Source organism: Chrysemys picta, chromosome 16 (genome assembly GCF_011386835.1).
Source record: "Chrysemys picta bellii isolate R12L10 chromosome 16, ASM1138683v2, whole genome shotgun sequence".
Lineage (NCBI taxonomy): Eukaryota > Metazoa > Chordata > Testudines > Emydidae > Chrysemys > Chrysemys picta.
This window is the reverse complement of record NC_088806.1, coordinates 20,214,124-20,230,397: the sequence shown is the minus strand read 5'-3', so window position 1 is coordinate 20,230,397 and position 16,274 is coordinate 20,214,124. Positions and strand designations below refer to the sequence as shown.

General features: G+C 51.7%; 1 protein-coding gene across 1 annotated transcript in view; it reads right to left on the bottom strand.

Moving 5' to 3' along the window:
- Nucleotides 1–945: 945 nt before the first annotated feature.
- Nucleotides 946–16,274, bottom strand: part of ADAMTS15 (ADAM metallopeptidase with thrombospondin type 1 motif 15) — a 31,422-nt gene continuing 16,093 nt past the window's right edge. Inside the window, exons 3-8 of the mRNA XM_005303911.4 lie at nucleotides 15,543–15,710; nucleotides 13,887–14,170; nucleotides 12,712–12,889; nucleotides 7,928–8,109; nucleotides 6,868–7,043; nucleotides 946–5,557 (exon numbers count right to left, since the gene is read on the bottom strand). Of these exons, the coding sequence (XP_005303968.2) occupies nucleotides 4,777–5,557; nucleotides 6,868–7,043; nucleotides 7,928–8,109; nucleotides 12,712–12,889; nucleotides 13,887–14,170; nucleotides 15,543–15,710 (1,769 nt within the window). The 3' untranslated portion in view covers nucleotides 946–4,776. The remainder of the gene's footprint in view (nucleotides 5,558–6,867; nucleotides 7,044–7,927; nucleotides 8,110–12,711; nucleotides 12,890–13,886; nucleotides 14,171–15,542; nucleotides 15,711–16,274) is intronic.

Genomic DNA, 16,274 nt, shown 5'->3' with positions numbered 1-16,274 from the left:
AGCCACAGATTTAATCACAGAGCAATACCGGAATATCCTCAATGTGAGAGAAGAGGGAGAACGGTCACCCTGGGCCCTGTCCAGCATTGTAACAGAATATAAGGACCTACTTCCAGGAGATGCACACCTAGAGGGCAAGCTGAAGTTAGGGGAGGAAACCTCATGTGCAGCCCATAAGGCTACCAAAATACACAGTTCCATTAGCCCTGGTGGAGTCGCTGAAGAAGGAATTGGCAAGCCTGCCAAGAAAAGACATTGATACTTTTGTTGAAACTAGCACAGAATGGATCACCGGCCTGTAGGGGATAAGAGAACCTTCAGGTCAGCTGAGAGCTGCATTTGACCCAAAACCACTGAACAGAGCATTGAAACAAGTCACTCCACATTGCCAAGGATGAAGGTCCTTCTATCCAGGGCCAAAGGTTTTCGCTGTTTTGTGGCATCAAGAAGGGGGACTGGTGAGCCAGTCAGCCACTTGACAACATTTCCACATCTTTTTGGCAGATGCTGGGGGATACGAATGTTTATAGCATCAGCCTGGCCTCAGAGGTGCTCCAATGTAAACTCTGTTTTAGCAGTTATGAAGCGCTAACTTTCTGAATCTTTACTGTCAAATAATTGTCTGACCCGCCCCTCACACAACTGTGGACACGTAAATTGATTGGTTTTAACCATATTTTTTATTTTAAACATCAATATATCTGAAATTATATTTAAAAACAAATCTAATTCTTCCAGCCTCCATGGAGGTAAGCCAAGGTACATGCTCTCTTCTCACCGTAAACTTTAGGCTCTTTAGGGTGTACCTTGACCAGTTAACGTGTATGAAGACTACACCCTTATGGAATAAAAGTCCAACCCTAGTAGGGTTAGGTTGAGAGCATGGCCAGATTCTGCTCCCAGACAGACAGAATGCACGGACCCATACCCCCAAATAATCGGATGGAACTTTAAATACCACTTTATTTCAGGTTTGCTATCAATGCACAAACAGCAAAGACTGATGTACAGTATACATGGTATACACAAAGCAGCCAGTACAATAGGCATTTCTGTCCTTCTGCCATACATCTTGCAAAAGAACCACAAAAAAACAAAACACCCCACCCCCCGCCCCCCACAACTGTGACAATTCTTGATGGTGTTGGGAACCAATTCTTTTCGATGGAAAGACACAAAGGGCAGCCCCTCAGGACCAGCTACACAACTGGAACTGGTAGGGGGTCAGCTGTGCTAGACACAGCAAACCCACCAATAAACATAATGTATATTCCTAAGGATGAGGGGTGGACTCTAAGACAGGGAAAGAGGTAAAGTAGAAGTGTTACATACAGACACTGATTGGTCTAGGGCCTGGTCCAGTCTGGCCTAGTGCAGAACTCTTTGACAACTCTGGTAACCGCTTGCCCAATGGGATTTCGTTTCCTTTCTCTTGATCCTATCCCACTAAAACATATTATTTCTCTTCTGTAACCAGTAACCAACCAGTCCAAGTTCTCTCTCCCCTATGCTGATACTAATTTTATATCATGCGAGATTATGGGAATGCTGAGAGTTGACACTATCTTATCAATGCTCATTGATCATTAAACACTGGGAAGAAACGTGAAGTGAACACTCAAGAGCCGATTTGTTCTGGAGACTGGGCGCATTTTTAAGGGGATATTGGCTTATGTTAACCAGGGCCTTTAAATAGGATAAGATGCAGTGCTGAATCACAGCTGGAGTTAGGTAACAACAAGCCCCATCATCCATTCTGCACAGCATCTGTGAAGGACAGTGGGGAGAGAGAGTTGGTGTAATTTGGTGTAGCTCTATCAAAGTCAAAGGCGTAATTAAGGCAACAGACCTATGCTGATTTACACCAGAGGAGGATCCAGCCCAGAAGCCCTAAATCTATCCATCAGAAAGGGGTTTTGCCATCGAAGAACTGTCTATAATCCCAGTGCTATAGTTCCTTGATCTGAAATCCAGCATTAGGTGTGGTTAACGCCCTTTGTAATAAAAAATCTGTTGAATTTCCAGGTGGGGTTATTTTGAAGCCCAGAGATCTTTGGGCCCAGTCCCGTCCCACACAAGTCGATGCCCGAATTCCTACTTGCTTTAGTGGGACAAGGAAGAATCATCTTCCCCATAGACTGGAGAGGCTGCCTCACAAGACATTCCCTAACTACTGTTGCTCGCATCCCTACATCAGAGGGAATCCTCTGGATAATATAGGGCTTGGGGGCTGGAAAATGATCCATGGGCAAGGCTTGGACAGACCATTCATCATCGGCATGCAGATGCTCAGTGCAGCACTTTGCCTGTGAGACAGACTTTGTGCCCTTCAGTACATAGTTGTATGCTCAAACAAGAGATTTGGATGCTCTGTTCTGGGCCCAAACTTGGGAGGTGGGCTTGTGAGGGCAAGCTCGCTCTAGAAGAGTGTCCTATCAAAGTATATCCAGTGGGCTGGCTGGAAGGGGGCATGTTGGTAAGAAAGGGTATGATGAAGCCATGGGGAGCCCAGTAGAGGGGCAGGAATTGACAATTAGCCCATTGCCAAGCAACATTTGAATATGAGTTGTTCATGCACTTCAGAGTGCGGGGGGGTCTACAGCTAGCTGCCGTTCTCTGGCACTGGAAGGCGGTTGGTCTTCGGTTCAACGCCTGAGTTACAACCCGGCCAAGGGCCAATAATAAAAAATACTTTCCCCTGTTCTGGTATCTTCCATGCTAAGATCTCAAAAAGCTTTGCAAAAAATGAGCCAAGGGCCCCAATTCAGCAAGGCATATGCCTCACTTTAAACCGGTGAGTTGTCCCCTTGATGCCAGTGGGAACACTTGCAGACTTAGCCCTGGTCTACACTGGGGGCGGGGGGAAGGTAGCGATCTAAGTTACGCAACTTCAGCTACGTGAATATGTCGACATACTTAGATCTACTTACTGCGGTGTCTTCACTGCAGTAAGTCGACAGCTGACGCTCTCCCATCGACTTCGCCTGTGCCTCTCGCCGAGCTGGAGTACAGGAGGCGACGGGAGAGCGCTTAGGGGTCGATTTATCGCATCTAGACTAGACGCGATAAATCGATCCCTGCTGGATCGATCGCTGCCCGCCGATCCGGTGGAATCCTGCAATCGCAGGGTGTGATTATAGCTTGAGTTGACCTACCCAAACTACCCTCCGTCTAGCTAATCTGAGTCCTGGAGAAATGAAACTGTGCTGGTTTGTGCTTCAGCACGGGTTGTCCAAGCCTTCTTGGATCCCTGCTGATGCTAGCCTGAGCTGAAGCATTCATTACTGCAGTGTCACTGCTCCGGGACCCGAGCTTGCTAGATTAAAGCTAGCTCAGGTCTGTCTGCACAAGATGTAATCACGCTCCACAATTGCAGGATAGACACACCCATAAAATTAGAGATGGGCTTAAGCAGGGTACGTAGCATAGATCTTAAGGCCAGAAAGGCCCACGCCATCATCTTCTGGGAGGAGAGTTAGTCCCCATTTCTTTTATACTTCAGCACCAAAGATCTCTATGTGTTTTTTGAGAAATAACCCTGAACAAAGATGTTAGGAGAGTGCGAGTACTGGGCACGGCGTGACAGTTAGTGACATACACGGAGCACCGTTTCAAAAAAAGACTCGGTATTTGCCACCCGTGGTAGTCACGCATACAATACTCTTGGCAGCGTTTCTCATTCTTCCAACAGGAAGCACTGTGGTGGGGCACCATTGTGCAGTACCTCCTAGAATTAAAGCCATATTCTCACGTACACCGAGATCCCTTTAAGCTTCAGCCGTGTAAAGGGGTTGTGGGAATGCAAGTTGTGCTCATTTTAAGGCACCTTTACATTATTAACAGAGCAAAAAGGGACCTACGTGTAAATGGTATTTGGTCTAAAGAGGTTTCTTTAAAACACAGACCCACCTTGTATTAGCGACACACTGCCCCTTCACACACCCTTCTCAAAGCACCATAAAGAGGCATAGTCTTCTGAGAGGATCCAATGGAAAAATGACAAAATGACCCCAGGTACGCAGGGTTTGCGTCAACCACGAGGAAGGAGAATAAAAATACAGATATTAAGCACCATAAGAATCTACGTTGTTCGGTCCATACACATGAAAAGCAAAAGCCGCCGATCAATGACCCGCATACAGCCCTGCATGACAACGCTGCTGCCCAAGTGTGGAGAGCAGCAACACATCGGCTGCGGAGTCATTACTAGCAAGCCCTGAAGGCATCAGTTCTTAATAGACCCCAGCACTTTATTGCACCGGTCGTTAAGCAGTATAGTTTGTCGTCCTTGCAATGGTAATTCCTTTTGGTCCCATCTAGCACTAGTGTTTCGGAGGTTGGGGCGTGACCCTTTGAAGCCTAGAGGGAGGCTGGCCATGGCAATATAGAAACACACTCTTGTTGTCCTTGGTGTTTTGGTGGATCCCGGAGAGCAGTCCCCAGAGACCGATCCTGCCCTCGTTCCTGTCCTTCCCCCTCACGCCCATAGCATCCTCTGGATGGGGAGGGAGCCTGGACAGTTTGGCAGCTTCGAGGTAGATGTTTATTTTACTCCATCTCTGAGCAACCTGTTCTATAACACCACACTGGGCCCCTCTCACATGTGCACGCTCTCGCCCTGCGTACAAGTCCTTTGTCCGCTGATATGCCCTATGTAACAGACCCCTCACCTCAGACAGCTCCCCCTCACCCTCCCCCCAGCTGCTGTTCAGCCTTCAGCCATTTATCTCCAGCCAGAGAGACACCAGGCCTTCTTTGGAAGCAGCGCCCGCGGGGTCAGCATGGCCTCAGGGTGCAGAAGTCCAGCTCCTGAGGCTTCTTCCTGAGGTTGCAGCGATCCCGAGGCAAGAGTTGGCCGGCCCGCGCCGTGCATTTCAACATGCGCCTCTTGAAGCCCCGGCCACAGGTTTTGGAGCAGGGGGACCAGGGGCTCACCTCCCACGTGGGGCAGGGGTCGCCGCATATCCTGACATCGATGGGCCGCTGGGCAGCATCGCACACGGAGGCCAGTTGGCCGTAGGAGTCGCGACAGTGTACGGAGCGCTTCTGCAGCCCGTTGCCGCAGGAGACGGAACAGGCCTCCCAACCACTGGCCGCCCACTTGTAGGACACACGTTTGTAATTCGGCCTGCCCGGATCCAAGCGGTTGGACATGCTCAGGACGTGGTTGTTGAGCACAGGCGGGCTTTTCCCGTCTTTCCGGTAAGAGGACTTGTCGTCTTTGCTCTCCTTGGGCAGGTAGAAGGAGTAGCGCACACGTGGTGGAGTCATCTTCCCCACTGACAGCACCTCCACGGTCAGCGGCTCCTGGATAGGCTTGAAGGCCTGGAGGCTTTCCACCGCCGTGCCCGTCCCACTGTACCGCAGCACGCTGCCCTTCACCATCAGGTCCCTCTCCACAGCCGAGACAATGAAGTGCCCGTTCAGCAGATACTTGCCTTGGCCGTTCTTCAGAGCTAGGTAGTTATCGTCGCTGATGAGGCCCTTGTAGCCCCGCTGCCTGATGTCAATGCTGGAGGCTCCTGCTGGGATGGTCACCACAAAGTTGTAGCCGTGCCTGTAAGAGAACAGCAGACAAGCCACCCGGGAGGTCGTGTTAGCACCACCGACATCACTGGACATGGGCCTTTCATTCATAAGCTGTTGCTCTTAGAGGTGAGACTTGTCCTCTCTAGGGCTGGTGCTTCCCAAACTTCTCCCTCCTAGCTCTGCCAGGGCCCCTCCCCTTGCCTGAACCCTCCTCTGCTAGACCAATAGAGGGACCCCACAGCTCTGCCAATGTGCCTCAGTCCTGACCCACCGTACCCCATTCCAGCCGTGCCAGTGCTCTGCAGCCCTACAGCAGCTCTATAGCTCTGTCCTTGAGACTTTCCCAGCCCTGAAAAATCCCCACAAGAGGTGCTGGACAGACAGCTTCAGGGTAGGCTTCCCTGTCCCCCCAATGGGCCTCAACCCTGACCTGAAGTGATGAGAGAGGAGTTCAGTCTCCATGGGTTTCCTTGGTCCCTCTGCTGAGATGGCTACCAAGGCAGGCAATTGTGGTGCTGAGTCTTTCTGATGTAGACACACTCAGAACCAGGCTGAGAGCAATCATTCATTTTACACAGTCCACTAGAAAGCCACCGTAAAACCATCCACTCACTCCCAACCTGGGCTGGGTCTGATTCAGAAACCTACAGCTGAAAGGGTCACTGGTCCAGGATCAGCCCCTGAGTCATCTAGTCCAGTGGCTCTCAACCTTTCCAGACGACTGTACCCCTTTCAAGAGTCTGATTTGTCTTGTGTAACCCCAAGTTTCACCTCACTTAAAAACTACTTGCTTACAAAACCATACAAAAGTGTCACAGCACCCTACTGAAAACTTGCTTCCTTTCTCATTTTTGCCATATAAAAATACAAAATCAATTGGAATATAAATACCTCTATCTCTGTGTTTAATATTTAGAGCAGTATAAACCAGTCACTGTATGAAATTTTAGTTTGGACTGACTTTGCTAGTGCTTTTTATGTAGCTTGTTGTAAAACTAGGCAAATATCTAGATGCATTGATGTACCCCCTAGAAGACCTCTGTGTACCCCCAGGGGTACACGTACCCCTGGTGGAGAGCCACTGATCTAGCATACCCATTCGAGGTTCAACTGTAGACAGTTCACCCCCAGCGCAAGAGACCAGATTGAAACCCCTGAGAGTAGCCTAAAACTTGGAACCTTCTCCTCCAAAGAATCAGGGCCTACCGATGAAGCTAAAGGCAGAGCTCCCATCCCTGGAAACAGTACCATTGGTCCCTCCCTTCCATGAGCCCTATGTTTTCTGAGGTCTATTTTATAGGGCACACAGGGAAAGCAGCAGGATCCTCTGGCACTCACATGGGTTTGGTGAACAAGCCCGAGACCTTCTTGCAGCTCTTGTTGTCTCCTCCACACACGCTGCACTTGTCAAACTTCTTCTTGGAGCCCAGCTTGCCGTCGCATCCCGCTTTGATGCATTTGCCCTGGACGCAGACCGAGGTGGATTCGGGCGCGCAGGGAGTGCCATCCACAACCTGAAGTTTACCCGTAGGCAGAGAGAAAGCACAAGCCATCAAGTCACTTTGTGCTCCGGTGAAGATATTTGCCCCACCTGTGCGTGTTCCGCCGGCATTCCAAGAAAGAACTTTTGGGTGCCCATCCGGGACTATCATAGCCCTACGTGCCAGTGAGCCGGCAGCCGGTCTAAGCTAAGTTGCCTGAGCAGCCCAGTATGGAGGAGGTGTTATGTTGGAGGACATAAAACCGCCTTTGCCTCCGTTCCGGGCTGTGCCTTCGAGAGGCACTCGAGAGGTGCTCTTTGACTGCTGACTGCCACGTCTATAACCACATCTCTCTCTCTCTTTTTCCTCACATTGAATCCTGAGGGCAGCACCCTACAAACTAGCCGCTTTGGAGAGCTGATTAACTCTTTGACGGTGTCATGTGCACACCACATTCCCAGTCCCAAATCTGACAGCCGGCCCCGCCCTGTGCGTGTGAGCCAGAATCCCCGGGGGGAAGTGTCTAGTTGTTATCCTTTATTCCTGTTCTAGTGCCATAGGCATGCAAGCTGGGATGCTTTACAAACACAGGTCCAGGCATGGGACCAGATCCACAGCCGGTGTAAATTAGCACGGCTCCATTGATTTACACCAGCTGATCTGGCACATGACCTCTCATCTAATCCCCTTTCTGCCCCATGATAACACCGATAGCCAAAGAACAGGCTAATTTTTCTTGAATCCCAGCCTCCGGGGCAGTGAATTCTAAACGTCACCCGCTGGGTCAAAAAAAAATCCTTCTGTTCATTCATTTCCAGGTGCCCTTGTGTTTCCCTATAGCCCCTTACCCGATTTCGTTGACAGAGGCCCCCCTTCCCCCATGGTCCCCGGTTCACACTGTTTGTTCTCCTGCTCACCTTAGGAGCTAACACGTAGAAGTAACCGGTGCCATTAGCTCTGCAGATGAGCTTGCATTTGTCCCGAGGCGAGACTCCCGAGTACTTCGGGACCCAAGAGACGGTGGCGGTGAGCCGGTTGGTGCTGTGATTGTAGCCGTTGAAAGCCTCGCACTGCTCCTCTCGGAAACTCTTTCCTAGCCCTGGAAGGATACAAAGCATGCATGGGCATTTCACTGGAGAGGACATCCTCAGCCATACAGTATCACACCATGGAATCAGGGGATGCCCAGGGTCAGATTCTTCTCTCCCTGCAACTGGTTTTACTCCAGTTCTGCTCCACTGACTTAAGTGGAGTCACTCCTGATTTACACGAGTGTGCCTAGGCTCTGGTTCCAAATGTATGGCGGGTCTGAGTTGGTCCCCAACTGGACTATTAAGGATTGTAGGTGTCTGCCAGACTATCTGGCTTTCTGGATTTACTGAAGCAAATGAAGCTTTGGTGTTGTGATTCGTGAGACATGTTATGTCCTAGACTCAGAGGAAACTTGTCTGACTCTTTGTATAGTCAGGGCACCCCCCAATGAAGAGATGATACAAGGGAGAGTGGTTTGTGGGGGTACGATAACACTGGGACGGTATCACCAATGGTGGAGGGTACAGAAAGCCACTTCAAGCTACACTCACAGCTAAGCCAGTGTCAGTTCCAGGGGTAACATCCCACAACCATTGCTCGAAACAACTGCCACCTTTTTACTCCAGGGAGAAAAGAAACCGGCAAGACTGTAAAGTCTGCGTGCATGGCTCACGTCTTGGCAATCACTGCCTCATATTGCAGGCCATATCTAGTAAAGGGGGGGCGGGGTGGACACTTGATGTTATTGCAGTCTTTCAGAAATGGGAACAAGATGTGTAATAAAAGATAATACAGCTCTTCACCCAAGGGTCTCAAAGGAGAGTAAATAGTATTATCCCCATTTTACAGATAGGGAAGCAGTGAGACACAGAGTTGGGCAGTGACTTGCTCAAAGCAACACAGTAAGAATATAAGAATGGCCATACTGGGTCTGCTGACAGTCGTCAGTGCCAGATGCTTCAGAGGGAATGGACAGAACAGGGCAATTCTTGAGTGCTCCATCCTCTGTCATCCAGTCCCAGCTTCAGGCAGTCAGAGGTTTAGGGACACCCAGAGCATGGGGTTGGATCCCTGACCATCTTGGCTAATAGATATGGATGGACCTATCCTCTCTGAATTGATCTAATTCTTTTTTGAGCCCAGTTATATTTTTGGCCTTCACATCATCCCTTGGCAATGAGTTCCACAGGTTGACTGTGCGGTGTGTGGATAAATACTTCCTTTTATTTGTTTTAAACCTGCTGCCTATTAATTTCATTGGGTGACCCCTGGTACTTGTGTTATGTGAAGGGGTAAATAATACTTTTTCTGCACACAATTCATGATTTTATAGACCTCTATCCTATCTCCCCTCTACCCCTCCCCCCACAGTTGTCTCTCTTCTAAGCTAAGGAGTCCCAGTCTTTGGAATCTGTCCTCACAGGGAAGCTATTCCATGCCTCTGATCATTTTTGTTGCCCTTCTTGGTACCTTTTCCAATTCTAATATCTCTTTTTTGAGATGGGGCCACCAGCACTGCACACAGTATTCAACGTGTGAGCATACCATGGACATTCCAAACTATGTTTGTTTATTTTATCGGTGTATTTGGCACTCCTTGCAAGGCCTCTGAGCAGTGTGCAGTAAAACCTGAAGAAGACATCTGACAGTTATATTATTAGAAGAGACACAAAGAGACCCTATCCAGGAGATGGCAAGGAAAGAGTTAACCCTCTCTCCTGAGCAGAGGAAACTACAGCACATAGCTGCAGCCCCTCAGTGCAGAGATTGTGGCTCCTGTCCATGACTATGCCTGAGCCCAGCTGTGAAGAGTTAGGTAATTCCCCCCAGCACATTACAAGAGGCATGTGCGGGGAGAAAGCTGGAGCAGCTGGCATTAGGAGTTGGGTCCTGCTGGTGGGAAGGAGGAGGAAAAGTTAACTGAACAGGCCTTTCCAAATGGATCCACGCTTGAGCTGCACAAATCTTGGTTACTCTCCAGACCTTCTGAATAATTCTGTGAGAAGGCCACGCTCAGAAGACCTTCCAGAGCTTGGGGTATTGGTCTCATACTGTGCAGGGATGTTAGGGGGTTGTTAGATATCGATCTGAAAGGTTTTAGACTGCTGCCCATCGCCATGGTATCTGGGCGGCTTCCGCACATGATCAGTAAGAGTAGCAAAGCTCCAAGAGGATTTCATGGCATCTTTGGCAACTCTCTCTTTTTGGGGACAAAATTCTGCTTGGGGATGGTGTTTCGGGGGTGGGAAATAGAAAGCGGGGTTTGTATCATCAGTGTCACTGATGGGATCTGCCTTTCTCAAACTTCTGCAGCGTTTTCTAACGATACTCAGACACTGGACGTGCCTGACCTCCCCTGAAAGACTGTTCCCTAGCCAGAACCCCTCAGCTGACAGTGCTCTGTACCCAGCTCTCAGTGGCTTTGTCGTGGGCTTAGTGATCTGCATAGCCCCCAGAAGAGCACAGCTGTTGTGGTGGTGCATAGGGACAGGGCTGGTGGAAGGATGTTTCACGCCCTAGGTGAAACTTCCACCTTGCGACCCCCCCCCCCCCGTCCCCGAGCCCCCACCCTGAGCCCCCCCCCCCCCGCGGCAGCTCCCCCCCCTCCGCCCTGAGGCACACCCCCCGCCCTAGCTCACCCCTGCCCCACCTCCTCCCCAAGCACACCGTCGCTGCTTCACTTCTCCCTCCTCCCAGGCTTGCGGTGCCTAAGCTGATTGGCACCGCAAGCCTGGGAGGCGGGAGAAGTGAAGCAGGTCACCCCTGCTCCGCCTCCACCCCGAACACGCTGTGGCTGCTTCACTTCTCCCGCCTCCCAGGCTTGCGGCGCCAATCGGCTTAGGCGCCGCAAGCCTGGGAGGCGCGTGCTCGGGGAGGAGGCGGGGCAGGGGTGAGCTGGAGCGGGGAGTTCCCCTGCGTGCCGCCCTCCCCCCCTTGCTGCAGGCGGCCCTCCCCGCGCTCCACTGCCCCAGCTCCCTCTGCCTAAATGCCAGCGGCGACCGGGGCAGCCGAAGATCCGGCCGCCGCGGTCGCTGCCGAAGAAAATGGCGCCCCCCAAATCCTAGTGCCCGGCCACCTAAATGGTTGCACCGGCCCTGCCTAGGGACCATCATACGTAGTGACTTCGGAGTGTATAATCTCTCTCTCACACACATGCACTAGCACTATATTCCCCTGCCCTGCAAGCTGTGAAGTCACTTCCACCTATCCAGTGCGTAATATTCTACTGTAGCACCATGGCCAGGCCTGGTTCTCTGATTGGGTAAGCTGGCGATGCTCTGTTGGCTTCAATAAAATAGGCTGCTATAAATGACTGCACACAGCAGCAAGGCCAAGGAGAATTGGGCTCCCTGTCTCTAGTGAAATTGTCCCTAAACTTTCAAACCGGGCAGTGGTTGCTATGGCGATGCTAGCTACAGCTCGTCGAAAATGTTTGACATTTTTTCCAAAATGTTCTTGCTTATTTTTTGCCAGCTTAAAGTGCTCAGAATGTTCCAGAAAATTGGATTTTTGATTACAGTTACTTTGCGTGCGCGCAAAAAAATTCTGCCTATTTTTCCCATACTCTAACTTTAGTTCTGCTGTGCACAGATGAAACAACAGTTGCAGACATCTGTCCGAGCTTTAGTCTCTGATGATGTATTGTTTGCCTTATACTACAGGTGGAGTTAGGTCAGACGGTACCAGCTGCAAATACCACCTCCTAATCAACGCGGGCAAATTAAAAACCCAAACCAGCTATTTTCAGGTGTGGTTAACTTTCCCTTTCTGCCCCATCAACCAGGTTTCGTGGGCCTTTGAATGTTGGCCAGGGCAGAAATACCATGAGAACTGGGATTTTTATGGTATTTCCAGCTCAGCTGGATTGAGTGGAAATAGAGTAGAGAAGGAATGAGCCAAAGTGGGTTCTACTAAAAGACACAAGCACCCATTAAACTGTTACCTACTTTAGATCTCCCCAGACCCATTGTAAACTGATATTTAGAGCTGTTTTCTTCGCTTCTGGCATGAAAATCCCTTCTGACCGTCTGTTTTCCCTCATTCGCCTGCTCAGTTTTGCAGTCTCAAGAGGTTGAGACACCGCTCTGTTGTTTTGTATCCGTACTGACCACACACTCAACCTGTGGAACATTTCTCCATCCCATCACAGTGTCTGAGTGTCTCACAGTCTTTCGTGTTTTTATTCTCATGACTCCCCTGCGAGGTAGGCAGTGCTGTTGTCCCCATTTCACTGACGGGGCACTGAGGCCCAGAGAGGCTAAGTTACTTGCCCGAGGCCACACACCGAGTCTGTCTCTAGGTACTCTAACCACTGAACTGCCTTCCTCTGGTACCTACTGAGATCTCTAACGCGATTTGCAGACCAGAGAGATCTGTATCACCTGCAGAAAAGCTGCCAAACTTTTGGGGTCACCTGACCCAAACCTCCTGAGGCTCACACCTCCAAAACCCTCATCCACCACTAACTTCAGTGACACCTAACAGCACCATTGGCACAACGGAGAACCAACAGCAACGGGACTGAGCGGGATAGCAGGTAGCTGCTTGGGATTGGTGGTTTGCTTGAACATGTACAGCTCTTTGCAAGGCCCAACTGTGCCCATTAGAAACTAGTGCCAGGGCAGGTCTCTGCCCTCCCGGCTGGCCCCATCCCTTGGGGAAGCCTCACCTGACTCAGAACAAAGGTCGAGGTTACAGGAGCGGTATTTGACTCGGACACCTTCGCAGTACTTCCCTCCATTGGCAGGCGCTGGGCTGTTGCACTCGCGCTTGGCTAGCTGGACTCCCCCACCGCAGGTCCGAGAGCACTGCCCATATGGGGTCCACTTCCCCCAGCTGCCCTCCACCTGCGGGAGAGAGGGTGTTAAGAGGAAAACCCCTTTGCCCTACAGCCAGGTCTCTTCAAAAGCAGCCCGGCGTGCAATATTTGGGTCCCCTATGGAGGGAATCAGACTCAGATGGGGGTACCCAGTATTAAGCAGAAGGGTACCCTTCGCCCCTCTATAGCTGCCACACCCAGCATAAGCCATTCACACCTGGTGCCATGAGAAAACACTTGCCAGGCACCAAGAGGAGAGCAGAGCTGCTTCAGAGCGACGTTTTGGGCGTAGCTCTGTCCTGGGGCAAGAGCTAAGTCGAGGGGGGCCTCAGCCTGAGCAACCAGGGCCGCAAGTCCTTTGCAAAAGATAATCATTTGTTTCCTCCTCTTCTCCATCCCCACAAGCGCATTTGCTGTTTATACACCTGCTGGGGACTCAGTTTGGCCTCCCGGGTTACAGATGGGAAGTGGGGGCCTTTCCAATCTAGCTTGCCGACTTTCCACAGTGCTTGGAATTGGCTGGCCTGTTTGCAACAAGTTCAAGCAACACACCCCGTCACAGCCAGCGTCTTGGATGGCGGCCGTGGAGATGAACTCCACTCTGAGCCCTCCAAGTGCTCGCTCCGTGGTGAGGCCGCTTCATGAGGAGTACGCTGCGGCTATCCGGTCTGGAGGAGCCCTGGATAACTGCAGCCAGGCCCAGCGCCCTGGGGAATCGGTCACGATGGCTGGGTTCAAGGACGATGATGACTAGCACGCCTGTGCAAGTGGGGAATGGACAAACCCCTTCAACTTCTGGCTGCTTTCCTCCCTGCAGCGGGGTACAGCCCGGTGGCTTTCAGCCATGCCCCTCCCGTGGCCAGCCCCTGGGAGAGCATTGGCACTACGTCGCCTGGTTTCAGTGCACAAAGAACTCTGAGCTACATGTTCTCAGCGTCAGCCCAAGCTGCCTTGCCGAGCTTCACCTTATATACCCCCTGCCCTCCCCACTCACATCCCCCAGCACGGAGCGGTTAGGTACTCACCCTGTACTTACTGATGTTATGCCTCTCGACACACGTGCCCTTCAGGCAGAACCTCCCCTCCCCGCAGCTGGTGCCGTCGGCCCAGGGGAAGTGGCGCGTCTGGCAAACAATCTGACCCCGGGCTTTCCCCGTGCACCAGAGCTTGGTGCAGTATTGCATGTAGGGGCAGGGTTTGGAGCCGAGGCCGAAGGCCAGCTCGCACTGCTGGTTGAGGTTGTAGCTGGCCCCAGGGAGGTCCTCCGGCAGCGAGATGGGCTTGATGGGCTGATCCAGCAGGCAGTCCCCTGCGGGGCAGTGAGAGAAATATTAAATGGGAGATACCATTCAACTGACCGGGCATTCAATACATGGTGTTGCTGCACCCAACCCTTGGAGAGCATGCAAAGCAGACGTTCATGGCTGGTGCTGGCAGACCCGTTACTTGGCACCATATAACTTGTGGAACTCACTGCAGCAGGAGGCCAGCAAGTAAAGCTACAGCTAGATTTTCTTCTCTCTTAACAAGGCCTGTGTGATTTTTCTAATCAACAGCATTTGTAGTTTCCGTGGTTTCCATCCAGTTCCTACAGGTACAGAGGTCCATTACACAAAACCTACCAATGCAACTGGCACTGACTAGCAGCTCCATCAGACTGGCCAGTGACCAGCCTCCCCTCACACTTAGAAGTAACTATTGAGCTTTTGAGATCGGTCTAGGGGATTTAGGCACACGTCCCCCATTAAAGCTGAATGCCCTTGAAAATCTCAGCCAACCCCTCCGGGTCACAAGACATAAGCATGTTGGCCGTGAGTTATTCAGAGGCGCGTCCCAGGAGACGGCTGCAGGAGTTGTGTATCTAGCCCTTACGTCATGTAGACCCCACAGCATTGAGCACAATAGAGATAGTGCATGCAGGGGGGAGGGGATGTCGGTGGGCAGAGGCAGGAGGACTCTCTAGCCTGACCTGGCTTTGGTTTAGCCAGGTTGAAACCAAGAAACCACTGAGTCCAAGTTAGCCACGGCCCAAGCTGATCTGCCCTCGGCCGCTATTGACTCCCTGCATGAACGCAGCTTATAGGATTTACTGCTTGCCAAAAGTAAACTGTTTAAAAAGGGAAAACTGTGCTGGAGTCTGTGGAGCCGAGGGACGTCCCAGCTCAGCTGTGTGAGGGCTTCAAGGCTGCAGACATCTGGTGTGAGGAGCACAGATGCTTCTTCCCTCCCCACCCCCACATCCCCATGAGAGGGAAAGGCTCTGTTCTTCACACTTAAAGCTCCTGAACTGCAGGGCCAGTTTTAAACCAGGTCCCAGCGGGCGAAATGGGACTGGTGACCCACAGCTGGGAGAAGGCGAGATAAAAGCCCGGGCTGCACTGACCCAGAGCACCGGGATGGAACGGATCTCACCACAGAGCAAGCATGGGTCCCGTCACCGGAGTAGGTAGCTACAGGCTCCCAACGCCTGCCCTCGCTGCTTACCCACTTCTCCTCCCCGCAGTGTCTCCACACTTTGTGTCTGAACCCTTGCCAGCTGGATGGCCCCTCTGGGCAGGGATTTGGCCCCTCCATCTGTTTTATTAAGTGCTGCACGCCTTCACGGCACCTTAGACACCGATAACGACGAGCCACCATCAGCAACGGCAGCCAAGTCCCCCTTCCCAGCACACCCAGCTCACCGTGCCCGCTGTCCAGGAAGTCGGTGATTATGGCGGCGCTGCAGGCCGACCAGGGGTTGGCGCGATCGATCTGTATGAGGGTGGGTGACATCATGTGGTTGGTCTTCAGCCTGCCGAAGACTTCCTCACAGACCTTCACGTTGTCGTGGGGCATGTTGAACACGTGCCCTGGAAGAGCAAGAGGGGCCGTTAGTCGTCCTGAGCTGTCGCGCAGCGCTTTTCACCCGTAGATCTCAGAGCAATTCACAACGTCAGTCCCATTATCCCCATTTTACAGCTGAGAAACCTGGGGTTCTGAGAAGCCAAGTGACTTGTCTGAGAAGCCTAGGGCAGAGCCAGGAGAAGAAGCCAGGAGGCCCATGTCTGAGCCACAAGGCCATCCTTTCGTCACAAGGCAACTTCTCCTTCTCTAGCAGGAGGCTCTGATCTGACCAAGTGTCCTATACGTAGGTAGTGCGCTTAGTCTCCGTTTATATACATATCTGGCTAGTCCCCTAGGATCCGGCAAGCTGCGCCACAGACCACTGGCACGGACCCTGCTCTAGCTAATGCCGCGGAGCCCTCATTTGCTTTGATGACCCACCACACCTATATGAGCCCTGCTGTAACAGCCAAACCACCACTGTCTCAGTAGCTGATGTCTCTCCCCTCCGCCCCTGTGTGATCTTCCCGGATGCTAATGAGTCACATCACCCCAAATCTTGGCCACTCTGGCTAAGCCAGACGAAATCC